General features: G+C 44.7%; 1 protein-coding gene and 1 long non-coding RNA gene across 3 annotated transcripts in view; one reads left to right on the top strand and one right to left on the bottom strand.

Moving 5' to 3' along the window:
* Positions 1–1,534, bottom strand: part of tyr (tyrosinase) — a 45,383-nt gene extending 43,849 nt beyond the window's left edge. Inside the window, exon 1 of one of the 2 annotated variants that reach the window (XR_009511201.1) lies at positions 330–1,534. Coding sequence is in view for 1 of the 2 variants with exons in the window: in XM_059964596.1 (XP_059820579.1) it covers positions 330–1,163 (834 nt within the window). In the remaining variant the exon portion in view is untranslated. The remainder of the gene's footprint in view (positions 1–329) is intronic. The other variant, XM_059964596.1, reaches the window with a different exon arrangement.
* Positions 1,535–2,002: 468 nt separating this feature from the next.
* On the top strand, positions 2,003–16,334 carry LOC132391418 (uncharacterized). Its single transcript, XR_009511202.1, has 3 exons — positions 2,003–2,220; positions 13,600–13,716; positions 15,045–16,334. It is a non-coding gene; the product is annotated as an uncharacterized LOC132391418 (long non-coding RNA).
* Positions 16,335–16,547: the final 213 nt, after the last annotated feature.

The raw sequence follows: 16,547 nt of genomic DNA, 5'->3' as shown, positions 1-16,547 counted from the left end.
ACAAATTCTAACAGTAAGATATTAATCAGATGTTTAAGGGTTCTTCCATTCTCAATAAAAAATTATCCTGGTTAAGAATCAATCTGTTCATGTCTCAGGAAAAACAGACTAGAGTTTTGTTCCCTCAACACTGTCTGTGATCTACTCAGTTGCTTACAGTATGCCTGTGAGCCCCCATTCCATCTTTCTAGGGCCAGGCCAGTCCCTTGTTTACATTCAAAACAGCAATGAAAGAAATAGATTGCTACTGGTCACCATTCTATATTAGTTAGAAGGAAGAAAAAGATATGAACATAAATGTGCATATAAAAGATTTCTTTGCACAGTACCTGCCATGTAGAAAAGATGGATGCAAAGCTGAGAAGACTGGGGTTTGTGGAATGGCTGCTCCCCAGATACTCATCAGTACAGACAGTACAGTTTTGTGAATCTCTCCAATCCCAGTAGGGGATGGTAAAGTTGTCATTGTTCACCAACTTCCTGAGTTCATGTTCCCACAACAACATGTAGGCTCTGTGCCAGGTGAGGAATCCCGGGCCTTCATGGGCAAAGTCAATATTTGGCCAAACGCCGGACACACCCAGTAGAGCGTCTCTGGAAGTGTAGTAGTGCATCCAAACAAACAGATCGTAGACACTCACGTCTTTGAACATGGGATTTGAACCATTATTCATTTGAGCGTAAGTTCCTGTGGCGATCTGATAGTTTTCACTGACGGTATACTTAGCTTTGTTGAGGTAGGCAAAAAACTGGTTCTTCTCTGTGGTAGTTAGATGGAATATATTTTTCCTGATAGACATGCGTTGCTGCGTGCATTTCGCACCAGTATAGCCAAATCTGCAGTCTCCACAGTGGACGCCCATGAAGTTTTCTTTGCATCTGCAAGTTCTGTTGTAGAAGACCGCTGGCCAGTTTTCACGGTCATCCACCCCCGAGAACGGGAACTGAGGTCCATGGGGAGTGGAGATCACTGACACATCTTCACACGATCCTCTGCCAGAAAGCTCCCCGCACTGGGACCCATCTTCAATCCAAACTGGGCAACACTCCTTCCTGGTGAGTGAGTCCGTAGAGGTACATGCCCGAGGGAATTGCGAAGAGGAAAGTTTGCAAAGGCTCAGAACGCAAAGAAACAAAGCAGCCACGTTTTGGGATGATCGCATTCTGCCTCAACTCAGAGTGAGGATTCAAGTGCTTAGATTTATAATCCTGGACTTCACATCACATGCCCAGGATTAATGAAAAGATCTTTTCATCCCCGATGGCGTAAATGACGACCTAACCACAGATCACATCGTGGGATTTTTAATGTCTTTTTATTTTAATTTCGCGCTTAAGTATGTGTGAGAGCACCGTTTTTATAATTGATTAGTATAACAATTTATATAAATCCTGCTTTACTTCAGAAAGTACTCTGATTCTCAAAGTGAAGTGTCTGTCGATTCCACTCAACAAATGATCTTCGGATGAATGAAGCTCAAACAATCTTCAATTGAATCCACCAGACAGAATAAAGGAAGACTCGATAACAAAATCCAAAATAGCTTAAAGATAGTATGTGTATACAATATGTCGATTTATACGGTACCTAGGAACAGAGGAGGCATGTCACCTTCGCTATGCTACATATTATAGTGATTCTGTGCAGAATAAAGGTAGTGGCTATGAAGTTCATTAATTTAATGGAAATCCAACATCCCGTGTTCAGTCCAGTACATCAGAGAATTTTAAGAATTTGCCCTAGTGCAAGTCAGGAGGTTGAAATGGATGCCTGAACTGGCAAGCTGACATTCATCGGACCGTGAGACACAAAGCGAGTTCTGGATCACAAGCCCACTGCATGAATGGGGGCAGGAAGCACGTGTTTCTTTAATCCCCAGGCCCGCAACCGCAGAGAACATTTGAAGTTTAATGAAGCGTCCCACAATAATGTTCATTATTAGTCTCCTTCAACCCTGCCTCCACTTCTTTGCTAGTTCTAAGATAAGAATCTAGAATGAAGCTGCCTTTACAGGCAATTCTGCATTCGCCTCAGGCAAATGGCCAGGTTATCACGCGCATTTTAAAGAAACACGATTGGTGTCCCAAAATGCGGACGAGACAAGGAGATGTATGGATATTTATGGTCTGAATTCACGTATACTTCGAAACGTCAAATGAGGCTCTTGAACCGATGGAATCACCGGACTTTCCAAGACTAGGATATCAATCCGACTTCTTGTGAGTTGATTTTGGGACCAAGTTCCGGCAGAATTTGAGCAATTTGCAAAGCAAAGCTAAGACAGAGATAGAGGTAGTTTAACGGGTTTATACTGTAAGGAGAAGAACGAATGGTCAGGTAGGGAGAAATGCTGAGGGAATTCCAAGGAATCTGGATTAAAAAGCCATGGCAGCAGTGCCGGAATGAATAATAGGCAATGAATAGGCAAAAGGAAGAATTTCGGTATAGAGTGATCCCTGAAAATTGAGGCCATTTGTATTCCAGTAAAGATCGGAACGATGAATAATCGAGACTTGAAGTCGTGCAAGAAATCTGACTCAATCATGTGGAAAATTGGTCTGGTCATTAAAAGCAGCATGTTCAAAACAGCAAATTTACAATCAGTATCAAAGTGTTGTTGACAGAGCTAACAAGGGCTACCGATTCACGGACAACTCACTGACTGGGACTCCTATTCCTTCAGAGACCCTTGTCTTTTCATCACCCTGGTTCATTTTACTCTGTCTCCTGTACTTCCTCCCCTTTCTGTGGATTTAAATATTGATATGCCATTTTTGCCTCCATACTTCATCCATTTCACACCAGCTCTCTTTCCAAGTGAAAGATAGCTTATACAGACTTTTCTCTTCAATTCAGGACTCACAGATCTGGTTTCATTGATACCATTCAGCTCCTATCTGATCTAATCATGGATAAAATAACTAAACTCCACATGTGAATGTGATCACAAGTTAACACAATCAATTGTCACAATACCAATAAAGCTGAAGTCAATGAACATCAAGGAGAAGACAAGGGAGGAATTTCATTGCTCCCTGATGACAATAATCTAATCTAATCTGATCTAACAGAGTTTCATGGTTATAATCATTCATAGTTTCCTCCATCAGTAGACTATACCTACAGTGATGTACATCTACAAAAATGAGATACTCACCATGACTACACGAACAGAACTTCCCAAGCTCATGACTCCGACCACCAAGAAGAATACAAGGGCAAACATTTCATCAGAACACTAAAGGTTAACAGCACTCCCCTCACATGTCATATATGACCCTGACTCGGAGGACCTTTTCTAAAGGGGTTTAGTGATTCAAGAAGTGGCTTCATATTATTCAGTGATGTTCAATAATTTTTAGCATAGTCAACAACACCTAGGAAACAGAATAAAAGATGAAAAGGTAACTTGCGCATTGGAATGTAAATACGTAGTTTAGCTGATGGATAGATAGGCCGTTTTAAAGGTCAAGCAAGACCGGAAAGACTTAAGAATTTCAATGACATGATCAATTTGATGGGATGAGAAGAAACAAGCATGGCAATGCATTGATGTTTATGGTCACACCATAAACAATTGTCCAGAACAGACTGCCAGCTTGGAGGACCACACTGTGAATTTTATAACACGCATTCCAGGTTTTTGTACCTCGGCACCACAACACTGATGGCAGAATTCAGATGTGCTTGCTTGAAACCTTGAGTACTACCTCTGGACTCACAAATGAGCTGGATGTACTTTGCATCTGGCTCCTCATAGTCAGTGCATCTAGAACATACTATATTCTTTCATACAATAAGTTCAGTTAAGTATGAGTTAAAATTAACTTTTCATGTTTTTAATTCACTGATATCCTCAATGTACAGTATTTATAAGTAAAATATTATTTTTAATTTTTTCAAATGTTTCAAATATTATTTATTTATTTTATCATTAGTTCATTCATTCATTAATTCTATTGTTTCCAATAATTTCTGAACATTAGAGATGCTTGAAGCCAAATCCTTCTGACAGCCTGAGAAAGACAACCAGGTGAAGCCTTGTGTTTCCTGAGGATTAATTATTGTTTATGATCCCCTCTACTTTACAAAAGCAGAATACATTGAAGGCTTTAAAAACCGTTTAGCCATGAACATTTTAGTACAATGAAGTCTGTGGATTTCTTTCTTTATCAATCTTTTTATTGATTATATACAAGAGGAAAATTATCTCATATATATATATATATCAATAACAATAGATACGGATGGTGAAATAAACATTATCAAAATCATACATAGTATTAATCTGATACAGCATGTATAATAAGAAAAAAGATAGTTAATTCTCCTCTTATCAATTCATAAAAGAAAAAAAAGCTTTTTAAATTTTTTATATGAAAAAACCCCACTATTCTCTACAAACAAAAACAAAAAGGGGAAAAAAAAGACTGGGCAGTCCATCCTGAGAGTAAAACCAAGAAAAGAAAGACTTCCTGATCAAATCCATAACTTTGAAAAAATTATGGGAAGAGAGTCAATACAGAAATCAATAAATCAAAACATATGAAAATATTGAATAAAAGCTCGCCAGATTTCTTGAAATGTAAAGGATGTATCAAATGTCCGACTTCTTATTTTCTCTAAACTTAAACAGGACATAAAACACGTACAACATGCTGGAGGAGCTCAGCAGGCTGGGCAGCATCTGTGGAAACCAACAGTCAACATTTCGGGCCGAGACCCTTTGTCAGGACTGAAGAGGGAGGGGGCAGGGACCCTATAAAGAAGGTGGGGGAAGGGTGGAAAGGAGAAGGCTGGGAGGTGCCAGGTGAAAAACCAATCACAGGAAAGATCAAGGAGTGGGGGAGGGGAAACAGGGAGGGGACAGGCAGGAAAGGTGAAGAAGGAATGTAAGGGGAAAGCACTATGTGTAGGAGAAGAAGGAAGAATCATGAGAGAGGTTATAGGCAGCTGGAGGAGGAGACAGAGTGAAATTGAGATGGGGAAGGGAGTGGGAGGGAACTACCGGAAGTTGGAGAATTCGATGTTCATACCAAGGAGCTGGAGACAACCCAGATGGTATATGAGGTGTTGCTCCCCCAACTTGAGTTTGGCCTCATCATGGCAGTAGAGGAGGCTATGTATGGACATACCTGAATGGGAATGTGAAGCAGGGTTGAAGTGGGTGGCAACCAGGAGATTCTATCTGTTATGGCAGACAGAGTGGAGGTGCTTGACAAGGCAGTCCCCCAATCTGCGTCGTGTCTCGCCGATGTAAATAAGACCACTCCGGGAGCACTGGATGCGATAGATGACCCCAACGGACTCATAAGTGAAGTGTTGCCTCACCTGAAAGGACTGTTTGGGGCCTGAATGGTGGTAAGAGAGGAGATGTAGGGACAGGTGTAGCACTTACGCTTGCAGGGATAAGTGTCAGGTGGGAGATCTGTGGGGAGGAATGTGTGGACAAGGCAGTTGTGGAGGGAATGACCCCTGTGGAAAGCAGAGAGGGGTAGTACTTTGTGTTAAAAAGGACATATAACCATATAACAATTACAGCACAGAAACAGGCCATCCCGGCCCCTCTAGTCCATGCCGAACACTTACTCTCACCTAATCCCACTGACCCGCACTCAGCCCATAACCCTCCATTCCTTTCCTGTCCATATATCTATCCAATTTTACTTTAAATGACAATACCAAACCTGCCTCTACCATTTCTACTGGAAGCTTGTTCCACACAGCTACGACTCTCTGAGTAAAGAAATTCCCCCTCATGTTACCCTTAAACTTTTGCCCCCTAACTCTCAACTCATGTCCTCTTGTTTGAATCTCCCCTACTCTCAATGGAAAAAGCCTATCCATGTCAACTCTATCTATCCCCCCCATAATTTAAAATACCTCTATCAAGTCCCCCCTCAACCTTCTATGCTCCAAAGAATAAAGACCTAACTTATTCAACCTTTCTTTGTAACCTAGGTGCTGTAACCCAGGTAACATTCTAGTAAATCTTCTCTGTACTCTCTCTATTTTGTTGACATCTTTCCTATAATTCGGTGATGGAGGAAAGCCAATAAAAAAAAGTGGGTGGATTAGGATCCTTCCACTTAAGTAAAATGGCTCTCCTAGCCAACAGAGTTGAAAAGGCTATCATCCGCTATATGGAAACAGGAATATATTTTGCTTCTGATGGAATAATCCCAAAAATAGCTGTAAGTAAATTTGGTTGTAGGTCCAGATCCAAGACTTTTGAAAAAGTTTTAAAGACATCTTTCCAAAAATTGTCCACCTTTATGCAAGACCAAAACATGTGAGCTAAAGTGGCCACTTCAATATTACATCTATAACAAATAGGATTGATATTGGGAAAAATGTGGGCTAATTTATCCGTTGACATATATGCACAAAGCACTACCCTGAACTGTATCAAGGAATGACAGGCATAAATAGATGAAGTATTTACCAAATGAAAAATTTTACTCCATTGATTATATGAAAGTAACTCTTGAAATTCCAATTCCCAAGCACCTTTAATTTTATTGTTAGATATCACTCGTAAATTCAATAACCATTTATAAATTGTAGCTATCAGTCCTTTTTGAAGTGGTTTAACCTGAAAAAAGGGTATCTATCATATTAGGTGGATAAGCAGAGGGGTAATTTGGAAGCAAAATACGTAAAAAAATCCTAATTTGTAAATATCTAAAAAAGTATGCATTAGATAAATCATACTTATCCACTAACTGAGTAAAAGACATTAAACAATCCCCTATAAACAAATCTGAAAAAGTTATTATTCCTTTGGTTTTCCAAATTAAAATGTCTGTGGATTTCAGTGCTCCTGGTAGTCATTTGGAAGAAGGTGATTTATCGAAGGCGTGACTGGACACAAGGAGTGATAACATGCAGATGGTTGGTGGAGGTAGTGGTGAGGAGGATGAGTGGAGGAGTAAGCTTTAGGAATTTTTTTTATATACAATTTGAGTGAGGAGACAAATGGATAAATAAGGAAGTTGCCTGCCCACATTGCAACAATGGAGACCTAATTCTAACCTTTTCTCCTTGATGTATGTTTGTGCCTTCTGTGAAACCTATTAATTTGATCACAATGGCAGAATTTAATTTTTTTTAGAATTATCCAATGCAAACATGAAGATCCCTGATAAATTTGCATTCTTTCTTAGAGGGATGGAAAATAAAAAAATTCCCTGAAGGGTAAAACATTAACAATCCAACCACAGATAGCATTGCAACCCGAAGTATAAAGCTTCAATCCGATCCCTTGCCCTCCCTGTTTCTCAAGCAAAATGAAACTTGAGTGGTTGTTGGTGGAGTATGGTATTAATATAACAATGGCAAACAATTCAAGGCTATGCGGTGTCAATTTCATGCTGTTTAAATATTGCCAATCAGTGAAGCCTGATAGGGAGGGTCAAGCCCACAGGTTGCAACCAGATCATGTGATATAAAACCATTAGAACTAGGAGCAGAATTAGGCCACTTGGCCCATCAAGTATGTCTGCAATTCCATGATGGCTGATATATTATCCCTCTCAAGCCCTATCTCCTGCCTGTAACTGTTGAAACCCTTACTAATCAAGAATCCATCAAACACCACTTTAAGTATCCCCATTGATTTTCCCTCCATAGCTGTCTATGGCAATGAACTCCACAGATTTACCTCCTTAATGCTAAAGAAATGTTTCCTCATCTCTATCCTAAAAAGCTGGCTCTCAATTCTGAGGCTGGCCTTCTGGTCCCATAATTCTCCACCATAGGAAATATTCGCTCCACATCCACTCCATCCAGTCCTTTCAATGGGGTCCTTCTCATTCCTCTAAACTCCAGCCCAGAGCCATCAAACACTCCTTATATGTTAACCCTTTCATTTCTGGAATCATTCTCATGGACCCCCTCTGTGCTCTCCTTTTTCTTACGTTTGGAGATAAAGAGTTGCTCACATTACTCCAAGTGCAGTCTGACCAGTGCCTTATGAAGCCTCAGCATCACATCCTTGCTTTTGTATTCTAGTCCTCTCAAAATGAATGCCAACTTTGCTAGTGCGTTCCTTACCACCTGCAAGATAACCTTCACGGAGTCCTGCATGAGTTCTTCCAAGTCCCCTTGCACCTTGATTTTTGAATTTTCTCCCCATTTGCAAAATAATGTATTTCTTTATTCCTTTTGCTGAAGTGCACGACTGTACACTGCCCTACAGCCACTATTTTGCCCGTTCTTCCAGCCTGTCTAAGGTCTTTTGTGGGCACCCTGCTTCCTAAATACGATCTTCCCTACCATCTATCCTTATATTGTCCAAAATCTGGATACAAAACAAACAATTCCTTCATTGGAATCATTGACATGCAACGTTAAAGAAGTGGTCCCAGCACCGACCTCTGTGGCACACCACTAGCCATCAGCAGCCAAACAGAAAAGGTCATTCCCACTCTTTGCCTTCAGCCAGTCAGCCAAACTTCTATCTATTCTAGTATCTTTTCCATAATACAATTGGCTCTTATTTTGCTAAGCAGCCTCAGGGCTACATCATAACTGAACTTTAGTGAGGCTCAAGGTATTGACAATCCATAGTAACTGCTGAAGATCTGTTTCTTTAAGTACTCCTGCTGAGGCACGAGGAGTGGAAGTGTTCAAATTCAAGTTTCAGTTCAATTGTCATTCACCGTACACATGCACACAGTTGAATGAATCGTTGTTCCTCTGGGTCAAGGTGCAAAACATAATCCTTACAATCTCACACAGTGCATAGAGTTATGAAAGCACATACTGTCATAAAATAATATTAGCACAGGTTCTTGAGTGGCATGGCCTGAAGATGCATGGGGTGTTGTCCTGGAGCCATGTTTCTGCAAGGTCTCAATCCAGCAGCCTTCTATCTCTCACTTATCGCAGTTGTGATCACTAACTCTTGCAGCGCATCACTATTCCATAACCTCGCACAACCACTATCATTCTGCTCATTAACTACAAACCATTCAGGACCCGCATCTTCTGCATCCTGAGTGCCAAGCCTATCTATGCACATCCATTCATTACCCCCACCCCCTGCACACACAAACACCCTTCTACTCTGGCTTATCACCTCCAACTATTGGCTAGGAGTTGCATTAGGGTCACCCTGAAACTATTCAAATACAATTGTACTATTAAAATTGGGAGTCCCTCCATGTCCCTGGCCTCACTGGGTATTTTCTCTCTCAAACGTACCCTACCTCCTCTTTAACATCGAGCCCAATTCTCCTCAAACTTCCATTTCCACACAACAGCCTTCTTTCTGCTGCCTGTCCAATGAGCTCTCTGATATTTTAACATGACCTTCGAACATTGTTCCAATTGTCAAAGCAATAGTTCAAGCTCATAAGACTAGATGTTTCAATCCCTTTGAGATGCAGATCCTTACTGGGTCATAGCATAGAGATTTTGAGGTGGGGCTTGGTGGGTGGCGAATGCTTCCCAGGGGTCATCAGGTGGGCACCCCCCTTCTTAGGTGTTTCATCAGTTTAAGCGCACTACATCAACAGTGCAACCCAGTGTCCCAGGTGCACCCCCCTTCACATCTGGCCACCCGTGGGCCATTTTAGGGCCCAGCTGCCGTCACTCCTCTTCATCCATAATCAGTGGCTGCTTTGCTCGGCTGCCTCGGAGAGTTCTTTTATAGCTTGCTGCTGCCTTGGCCTCAGACTCCCAATCCCTTCAGTGATCTGACCATGGAAGCGGCCACAAATCCTCTGCAGCCAACCTCTACTGGGAAAATCTGCACCTTCCATCCATGCTGCCTAGCATCGGTGGCCAGCTCAGCAAACCTTGCATGTTTCTGCTCGTACTCCTCGCAGGCTGCCCCTTCTCAAGGCACTGTGAGCTCTGAGATTACTACAACTGCCAGAGCACAAGACCAAATCTGGTCTGCGGGTGGTAGTGGCTATTTCCAGGGGAAATATTAACCTCTTGTTAAGGTCACCAGGCATGTTCCCGTCATGAGCAGGCTCCAGAATGCTTGACACCAACTGTGTCACTGAGGCTGGCCTTACCTGTCTTTGACGGACAACAGGGATGGTGGTTCTTCCAGTCATAAGAGGCTTCGAGTTATTGATCAGCTTTTGTTTCTCCACAATGGATGCCTAACATCTGAGGACCTGGTTGTGTCTCCATGTGTATCTTCCTTGGGCGAGGCTTACTTTGCAAGATGAGAATATCTGCTTGATGTTTGCTGTTTTTCTACAGAGTGGACAAGCTGGCTCTTCACCAAGCCACTAGTTCAGATTTTTGGGAGTTGAGAGAACATCATGAACAGCTCTTATAAGGAAGCTAATTTTCCTTCCTTCTTTTTCCCAAAAGTCTTTCCAGTTGAATTTTTTTTCTCAATGTTTTCCCACCTCATCCACTGTCCCTGTTTGGCCTGAGACACTGCTTTTGCATACCTCATCTGCTCCTTCTGTCACTGTACTTTCTCCACCACCATAGTTTCCCTTTGCTTTTGTGTTGTCGCCTTTTGCCAAGTGGGCCTGTTTGAGCCTGTGCCAAGGCTCCCTCTTCCAGATTACAACTGGCCCACCATATCTGCGAACCTGAGTGCTGCTTTTGTCTGTTTTACTGACTCTTCTGGACACCACTTTCGTCCTATTACGGTCCAGCATGCAGGATCCGGTTAACACCGTCACAAGATCCCAAGAGAGTTACCGCAAGCTTCACCTTGGCACATTTGAACTCTTCAGTCAGCCCCGTGACACACAGGTAGATGTTACTTGAATTAAATTGACTTTATTACGTACATCCTTCATATCATTGAGGAGTAAAAATCTTGATGTTACGTCTCCGTCTAAATGTGCCATTTATATTAATTTATAATAAACAGTATGTACAACAGGATAGTCAATATAACATATAAATACCACTGTGTCAGCATGTAAATTAGTTAATGAGTTAATGGTGGAAGAAGCTGTCCCGGAGCCTGCCGGTCCTGGCTTTTTTGTTGCGGTACCATTTCCCTGATGGTCGCAGCTGGAACAGATTATGATTGGGGTGACTTGGGTCTGCAATGATCCTTCAGGCCCTTTTTACACACCTGTCTTTGTAAATGTCCTGAACAGTGGGAAGTTCACATCTACAGATGTCATGGTCCCGATTGTTAATTCCCTATCTTGCTCCTAATTTACTTTGATTATGCCTTGATTCCGACCGCTTAATTTCCCATTTACTGCTAATTCCCTTTGATGACAGAACATATGGAACTGCAGTATAAGGACCCCAGCGTCACACCACTAGAAGCCAGTTCGTTGGTCTATTCCCATGTGATAACTTTGTTTCCCGACTGCTTAGAACTGTTAGTGCTAAGTTCAGCTCCAGTATCAAAATATTCCAGAAAACCCCGTCTCCATGTCAAGACTCCATATCAGAGCTCTGTGTCAAGATTCCTCTGGGTTGCTGTTCCACATTCACATCTGCGCCAGTATCCCCAACTCAATCTCCGTGCCTGTGTCCTGCACGTGGGTTCATCTCAATCACTCTGTGCAACGGAATGAACTGGCCATAATGAAGCCAGCGGTCACAAATCCCCTGCAACAAGCCCTTGCCAGCCAGAGCTCCCTACTGGGCCCTCACGATCAGCTGCTCCGGGATGTCATGGAGAACCTCTGTTCTCTGTCAGTGAACAGGTCGATCGAGTATCTGCTCATCTGTCCACTTCGGGATCACTGTCTGACCAGCCCAGACAGCCTTTATTGGCAATGCCCTATGTGTCGACAACGTGACCACTAAGAGAGCTGCACGTAGCTGAACCAGAACCCTACGCTGGGGATCTGGGGAAGTGCTGGGCCTTTCTGCTGCAATGCTCCTTGGTGTCTGAGCAGCAGTCGTCCACTTATGCCATGGACAGATCAAAGATAGCTTACATCATGGGGTTGTTGCGAGGAAGTGCCTTAGCGTGGGCCACCACGATTTGGGATAATCAGCCAGAGACCTGCTCGTTATTCTCCATCTTCATCTCAGAAATGAGGAAGATTTTTGACCATCCGTCCACATTAGAAGTGTTGTTAAGCATCTACTCACCTCTATCAGGGCTCACACAGTGTTGATGTATACTCCATGGAGTTCCGGATGCTAGTGGCCGACTTGGGGTGGAATAATGAGGCACTCCAGGAGGTAATTTGGCAAGGCCTCTGTTACATGGTAAAGGAGTCCAGTCTGTATTCATTCATTGTTCTCCTTAGCCACCAGGCTGGATGACCGGCTCTGAGAACATCAGAGAGAGAGGACCAGATGTCCTACACCTTTGGTCACCCCATGGCGCTCTGTACTGTCTCCCACCAGCACAAGCTTCTCTTCTCCTCCTGCTCCTAGAATAGCTCCCAGCCCTGCCGTTTCCACCACCCTGGGGAGAGGACCCATGCAGCTGGGACAGAACCGTCTTTCTCCCACAGAGGGACTTCGGAGACTGAGATCAGGGGTGTGTCTATATTGCAGCCAGTCTGGCCCCTTCCAAGCTACTTGTCCCCTTTGGCCAAAGAAGGAAGGCTCACCAGCAGAAAGGGGGATCCTGGTGAGCCAGACAACATTCCCTTCCGTCCCCAGAACTCGGATGCAGATCCCGGCAACTTTATGTTACAGCAAACAATCCCTGCCTCTGTCTGCTCTAGTGGACTCCGGTGCTGAGGGCAATCTTCTGGATGAAGACATAGCTTCCTGGGCCGGAATTCCTTGGGAGCCATTGAGCACCCTTCTGGAAGCCTGGGCACTAGACGGCAGACTTCTGGCCCAGGTCACGCACTACACACCACTCATATCTCTAATTCTCTCCAGGAACCATTGGGAGCAGGTACAATTTAACTTCATTTCCTCCCTTCAAGCTCCTATCATTCTTGGATATCCTTGGTTAAGCTGTCACAATCCCCATTTTGATTGGTCCACTGGGAAGATAGCCAGCTGGAGTCTGTCCTGTCACTCCATTTGACTTCAATTGACCTGTGAGAATCACCGCCACCGTGTCTGCTGCTGAAACCCCTGACTTATCCAAGGTTCCTGCAGAGTACCACAATCTGGGAGAGGCGTTCAGCAAGCAATGAGCTCTTTCCCTGCCTCCACACCGTCCCTATGAATGACCTTTTCCCCAGAGCTCCTCTACCCACCAGTTGGCTGTGTAATTTGTCCCGGCCAGAAAGGGAAGCATCGGAGGTTTATTTAAATTAATCTCTCACGGCGGGCATTATCCAACCCTCATCCTCCCCTGCTGGCACATGTTTCTTCTCTTTGGGGAAGAAAGACGGTTCACTGCACCCCTGCATTGACTACCAAGGCCAAAATAGCATAACTGTAAAGAACTAATGTCCATTTCTTTTTACCAACTCTGCTTTCAAACCACTTCATGGACCCACTATCTTCTCCAAGTTAGACCTAAGAAGTGCCTACCATCCGGTCAGGATAAGGGAGGGGGATGAGTGGGAAACAACATTTACCACCGCTCTTGGTCATTTCGAATACTTGGTCATGCCATTCGGCCTCACCAATGCCCCCGCCATCTTTCAAGCTCTGATAAATGATGTCCTGAGAGACTTTGTTAACTGCTTCGTGTTTGTTTATTTGGATGACATTTTAATCTTCTCCAGCAATCTTCAGGAACACATCCACCATGTCCGTCAGGTTCTGCAGAGGCTTTGGGAGAACAAACTACTCATAAAAGCCAAGAAGTGTGAATTTGACGTTCCTTCAGTCAGTTTCTTAAGGTACATCTTCGAGAGTGGGCAAGTGAGGGCGGATCCTAAAAAGATCCAGGCGCTCGTGGAGTGGCCAACACCCACGAAACTCAAGCAACTCCAGCAATTTCTGGGGTTCACAAACTTTTATTGCCAGTTTATCAGGGATTACAGCTGGTTGGCAGTGCCCCTTACTCGACTCACCTCTCCTAAGACCCCTTTTCACTGGGACCCTGAGGTGGACGCTACCTTCTCGGAGCTGAAGGGGCGTTTAACCTCCGCTCCCATCCTGGTCCAACCTGACCCAACTTGTCAATTCATTGTGGAAGTCGACGCCTCCGACTCTGTTGTGGGAGCAGTCCTCTCCCAACGCTCCGTCCCAGACCAAAAACTCCATCCCTGCGCCTTCTTTTCTCGTTGGCTGTCCCTCGCCGAATGAAATTACGATGTAGGGAACCAGAAGTTACTGGCAGTCAAACTTGTTTGGAGTAGTGGAGGCACGGGCTGGAGGGGGCGGAACATCCGTTCATCATCCGGACAGATCACAAGAATCTTGCATGTATCCAAATCGCCAAATGTCTGAATTCCTGTCAAGCCCGTTGGGCATTATTTTTTGGTCGGTTCAGATTTATACTTACCTATCGACCGGGGTCCAAGAAAGGGAAGCCCGATGCTCTCCCCCATCAATACATTTCCAAGGAGGGCCATCCCAACCCCGAGACCATCCTTCCGCCATCCTGTGTGGTGGCTGCCCTCACCTGGGAGATTGAGGCCACAGTCAAAGAGGCCCAACGGACTCAACCAGACCCGGGCAACGGGCCCTCCAGTCGCCTCTTTGTGCCCGATTCCATTTGATCTCAGGTCCTCCAGTGGGGGCACATGTCCTGTTTCACCTGCCATCCTGGGATCGATTGGACTCTGTCCCTCCTGAAAAGGCACTTCTGGTGGCCCTCCATAGAAGCTGGCATCTGTTCCTTTGTCTCTGCCTGTTCTGTTTGTGCCCAGGGAAAAGCCACCAACCAGCCACCTGCTGGATTGCTTCATCCCTTACCTGTTCCTAGCCATCCTTGGCCTCACATTGCCCTGGATTTTGTTACTGGACTATCCCCTTTGCATGGGAACACGGCCGTACTCACCGTGGTGGACCGCTTCTCCAAAGCTATGCACTTCGTAGCCCTTACCAAGCTCCCTACAGCCTGTAAGACAGCCAACCTCCTTGTTCACCATGTCTTCTGCCTTCATGGTACTCCCTCAAACATTATTTCTGACTTGGGTCCCCAATTTGTCTCTCAAGTTTGGAGAATTTTTGTCAAGCCCTTGGAACATCAGTTAATCTGTTGTCCGGCTTTCATTCACAGACGACCGGTCAAACTGAGCAAGCTAGCCAGGATTTGGAAGTAGCACTGTGCTGCATAACCGCCAACAACTCGTCTGCCTGGAGCACCCATCTGGCTTGGGTTGAGTACGCCCACAACTCCCTGGTCAGCACTGCCACCGGAATGTCTCACTTTGAATGCTCCCTTGGTCACCAACACCCTCTGTTCTCCACTCATGAAGATGACATTGCTGTGCCTTCTGTTCAGGCCCATCTCTGCTGGTGCCACAAGATCTGGAAAGACACCCGCGTGGCCCTGCTCTGCTCAACTGACCATAACCGAAGGATTGCCAATCGTCATTGGATTCCTGCACCAGATTGTCAGCCTGGGCAGAAAGTTTGACTCTCTTCTAAAAATGTCTCTCTCAAGAATGAGCCCAAGAAACTCGCACCCCGTTTCCTGGGACCATTCGAGATTGAGAGCATTATCAACCCCTCAGCGGTCCGACACAAACTACCCAAATCTATGCACATCCATCCTACATTCCATGTTTCCCAGTTGTAGCCAGTATTTGTCAGCCCTTTGTGCCCTCCTGCTGAACGCTCCTCCACCCACCCAGATCATTGACAACCACCCAGCGTACACCATCTGGTGAGTACTAGATGTGTGCCACCGAGTCAGGGGTCTCTAGAGCCTGGTCAGTTGGGAGGGATATGGCCCAGAGGAACATTCCTGGATTCCCCACTCCTTCATCTTGGACCCTTCCCTCATCTGGGATTTCCATCGGGACCATCCGGACGAGCCTGGTGGGTCGCCTGGAGGCTCCTGTTTTGGGGGGTGTGGTAATGTCATGCTCCCGATCATTAATTTCCTAGCTTGCTCCTAATTTACTTTGATTATGCCTTGATTCCGACTGTTTAATTTCCCATTTGCTGCCAATTCCCTTTGATGACGGCACACCTGGAACTGCAGTATAAGAACCCCAGTGTCACACCACTAGTCACCAGCTCGTTGGTCTATTCCCATGTGATAACTTCATTTCCCTACCACTTAGAACCATTAATTCTAAGTTCAGCTCCAGTTTCAAGATAATCCATGAAAACCCTGTCTCCACGTCAAGACTCCATATCAGAGCTCTGTGTCAAGATTCCTCCGGTTTGCTGTTCCACGTTCACGTCTGTGCCAGCATCCCCAACTCAGTCTCCGTGCCAGTGTCCTGCACTTGGGTTCTCAATAGACAATAAACAATAGGTGCAGAAGTAGACCATTCGGCACTTCGAGCCTGTACCGCCATTCTGAGATCATGGCTGATCATCTACTATCAATACCCGGTTCCTGCCTTGTCCCCATATCCCTTGATTCCCCTATCCATAAGATACCTATCTAGCTCCTTCTTGAAAGCATCCAGAGAATCGGCATCCACTACCTTCCGAGGCAGTGCATTCCAGACCCCCACAACTCTCTGGGAGAAGAAGTTTTTCCTTAACTCTGTCCTAAATGACCTACCTCTTATTCTCAAACCATGCCCTCTGGTACTGGACTCTC

Source organism: Hypanus sabinus, chromosome 3 (assembly GCF_030144855.1).
Source record: "Hypanus sabinus isolate sHypSab1 chromosome 3, sHypSab1.hap1, whole genome shotgun sequence".
NCBI classification, from domain to species: Eukaryota; Metazoa; Chordata; class Chondrichthyes; order Myliobatiformes; family Dasyatidae; genus Hypanus; species Hypanus sabinus.
This window is presented reverse-complemented; position numbering and strand designations above follow the sequence as displayed.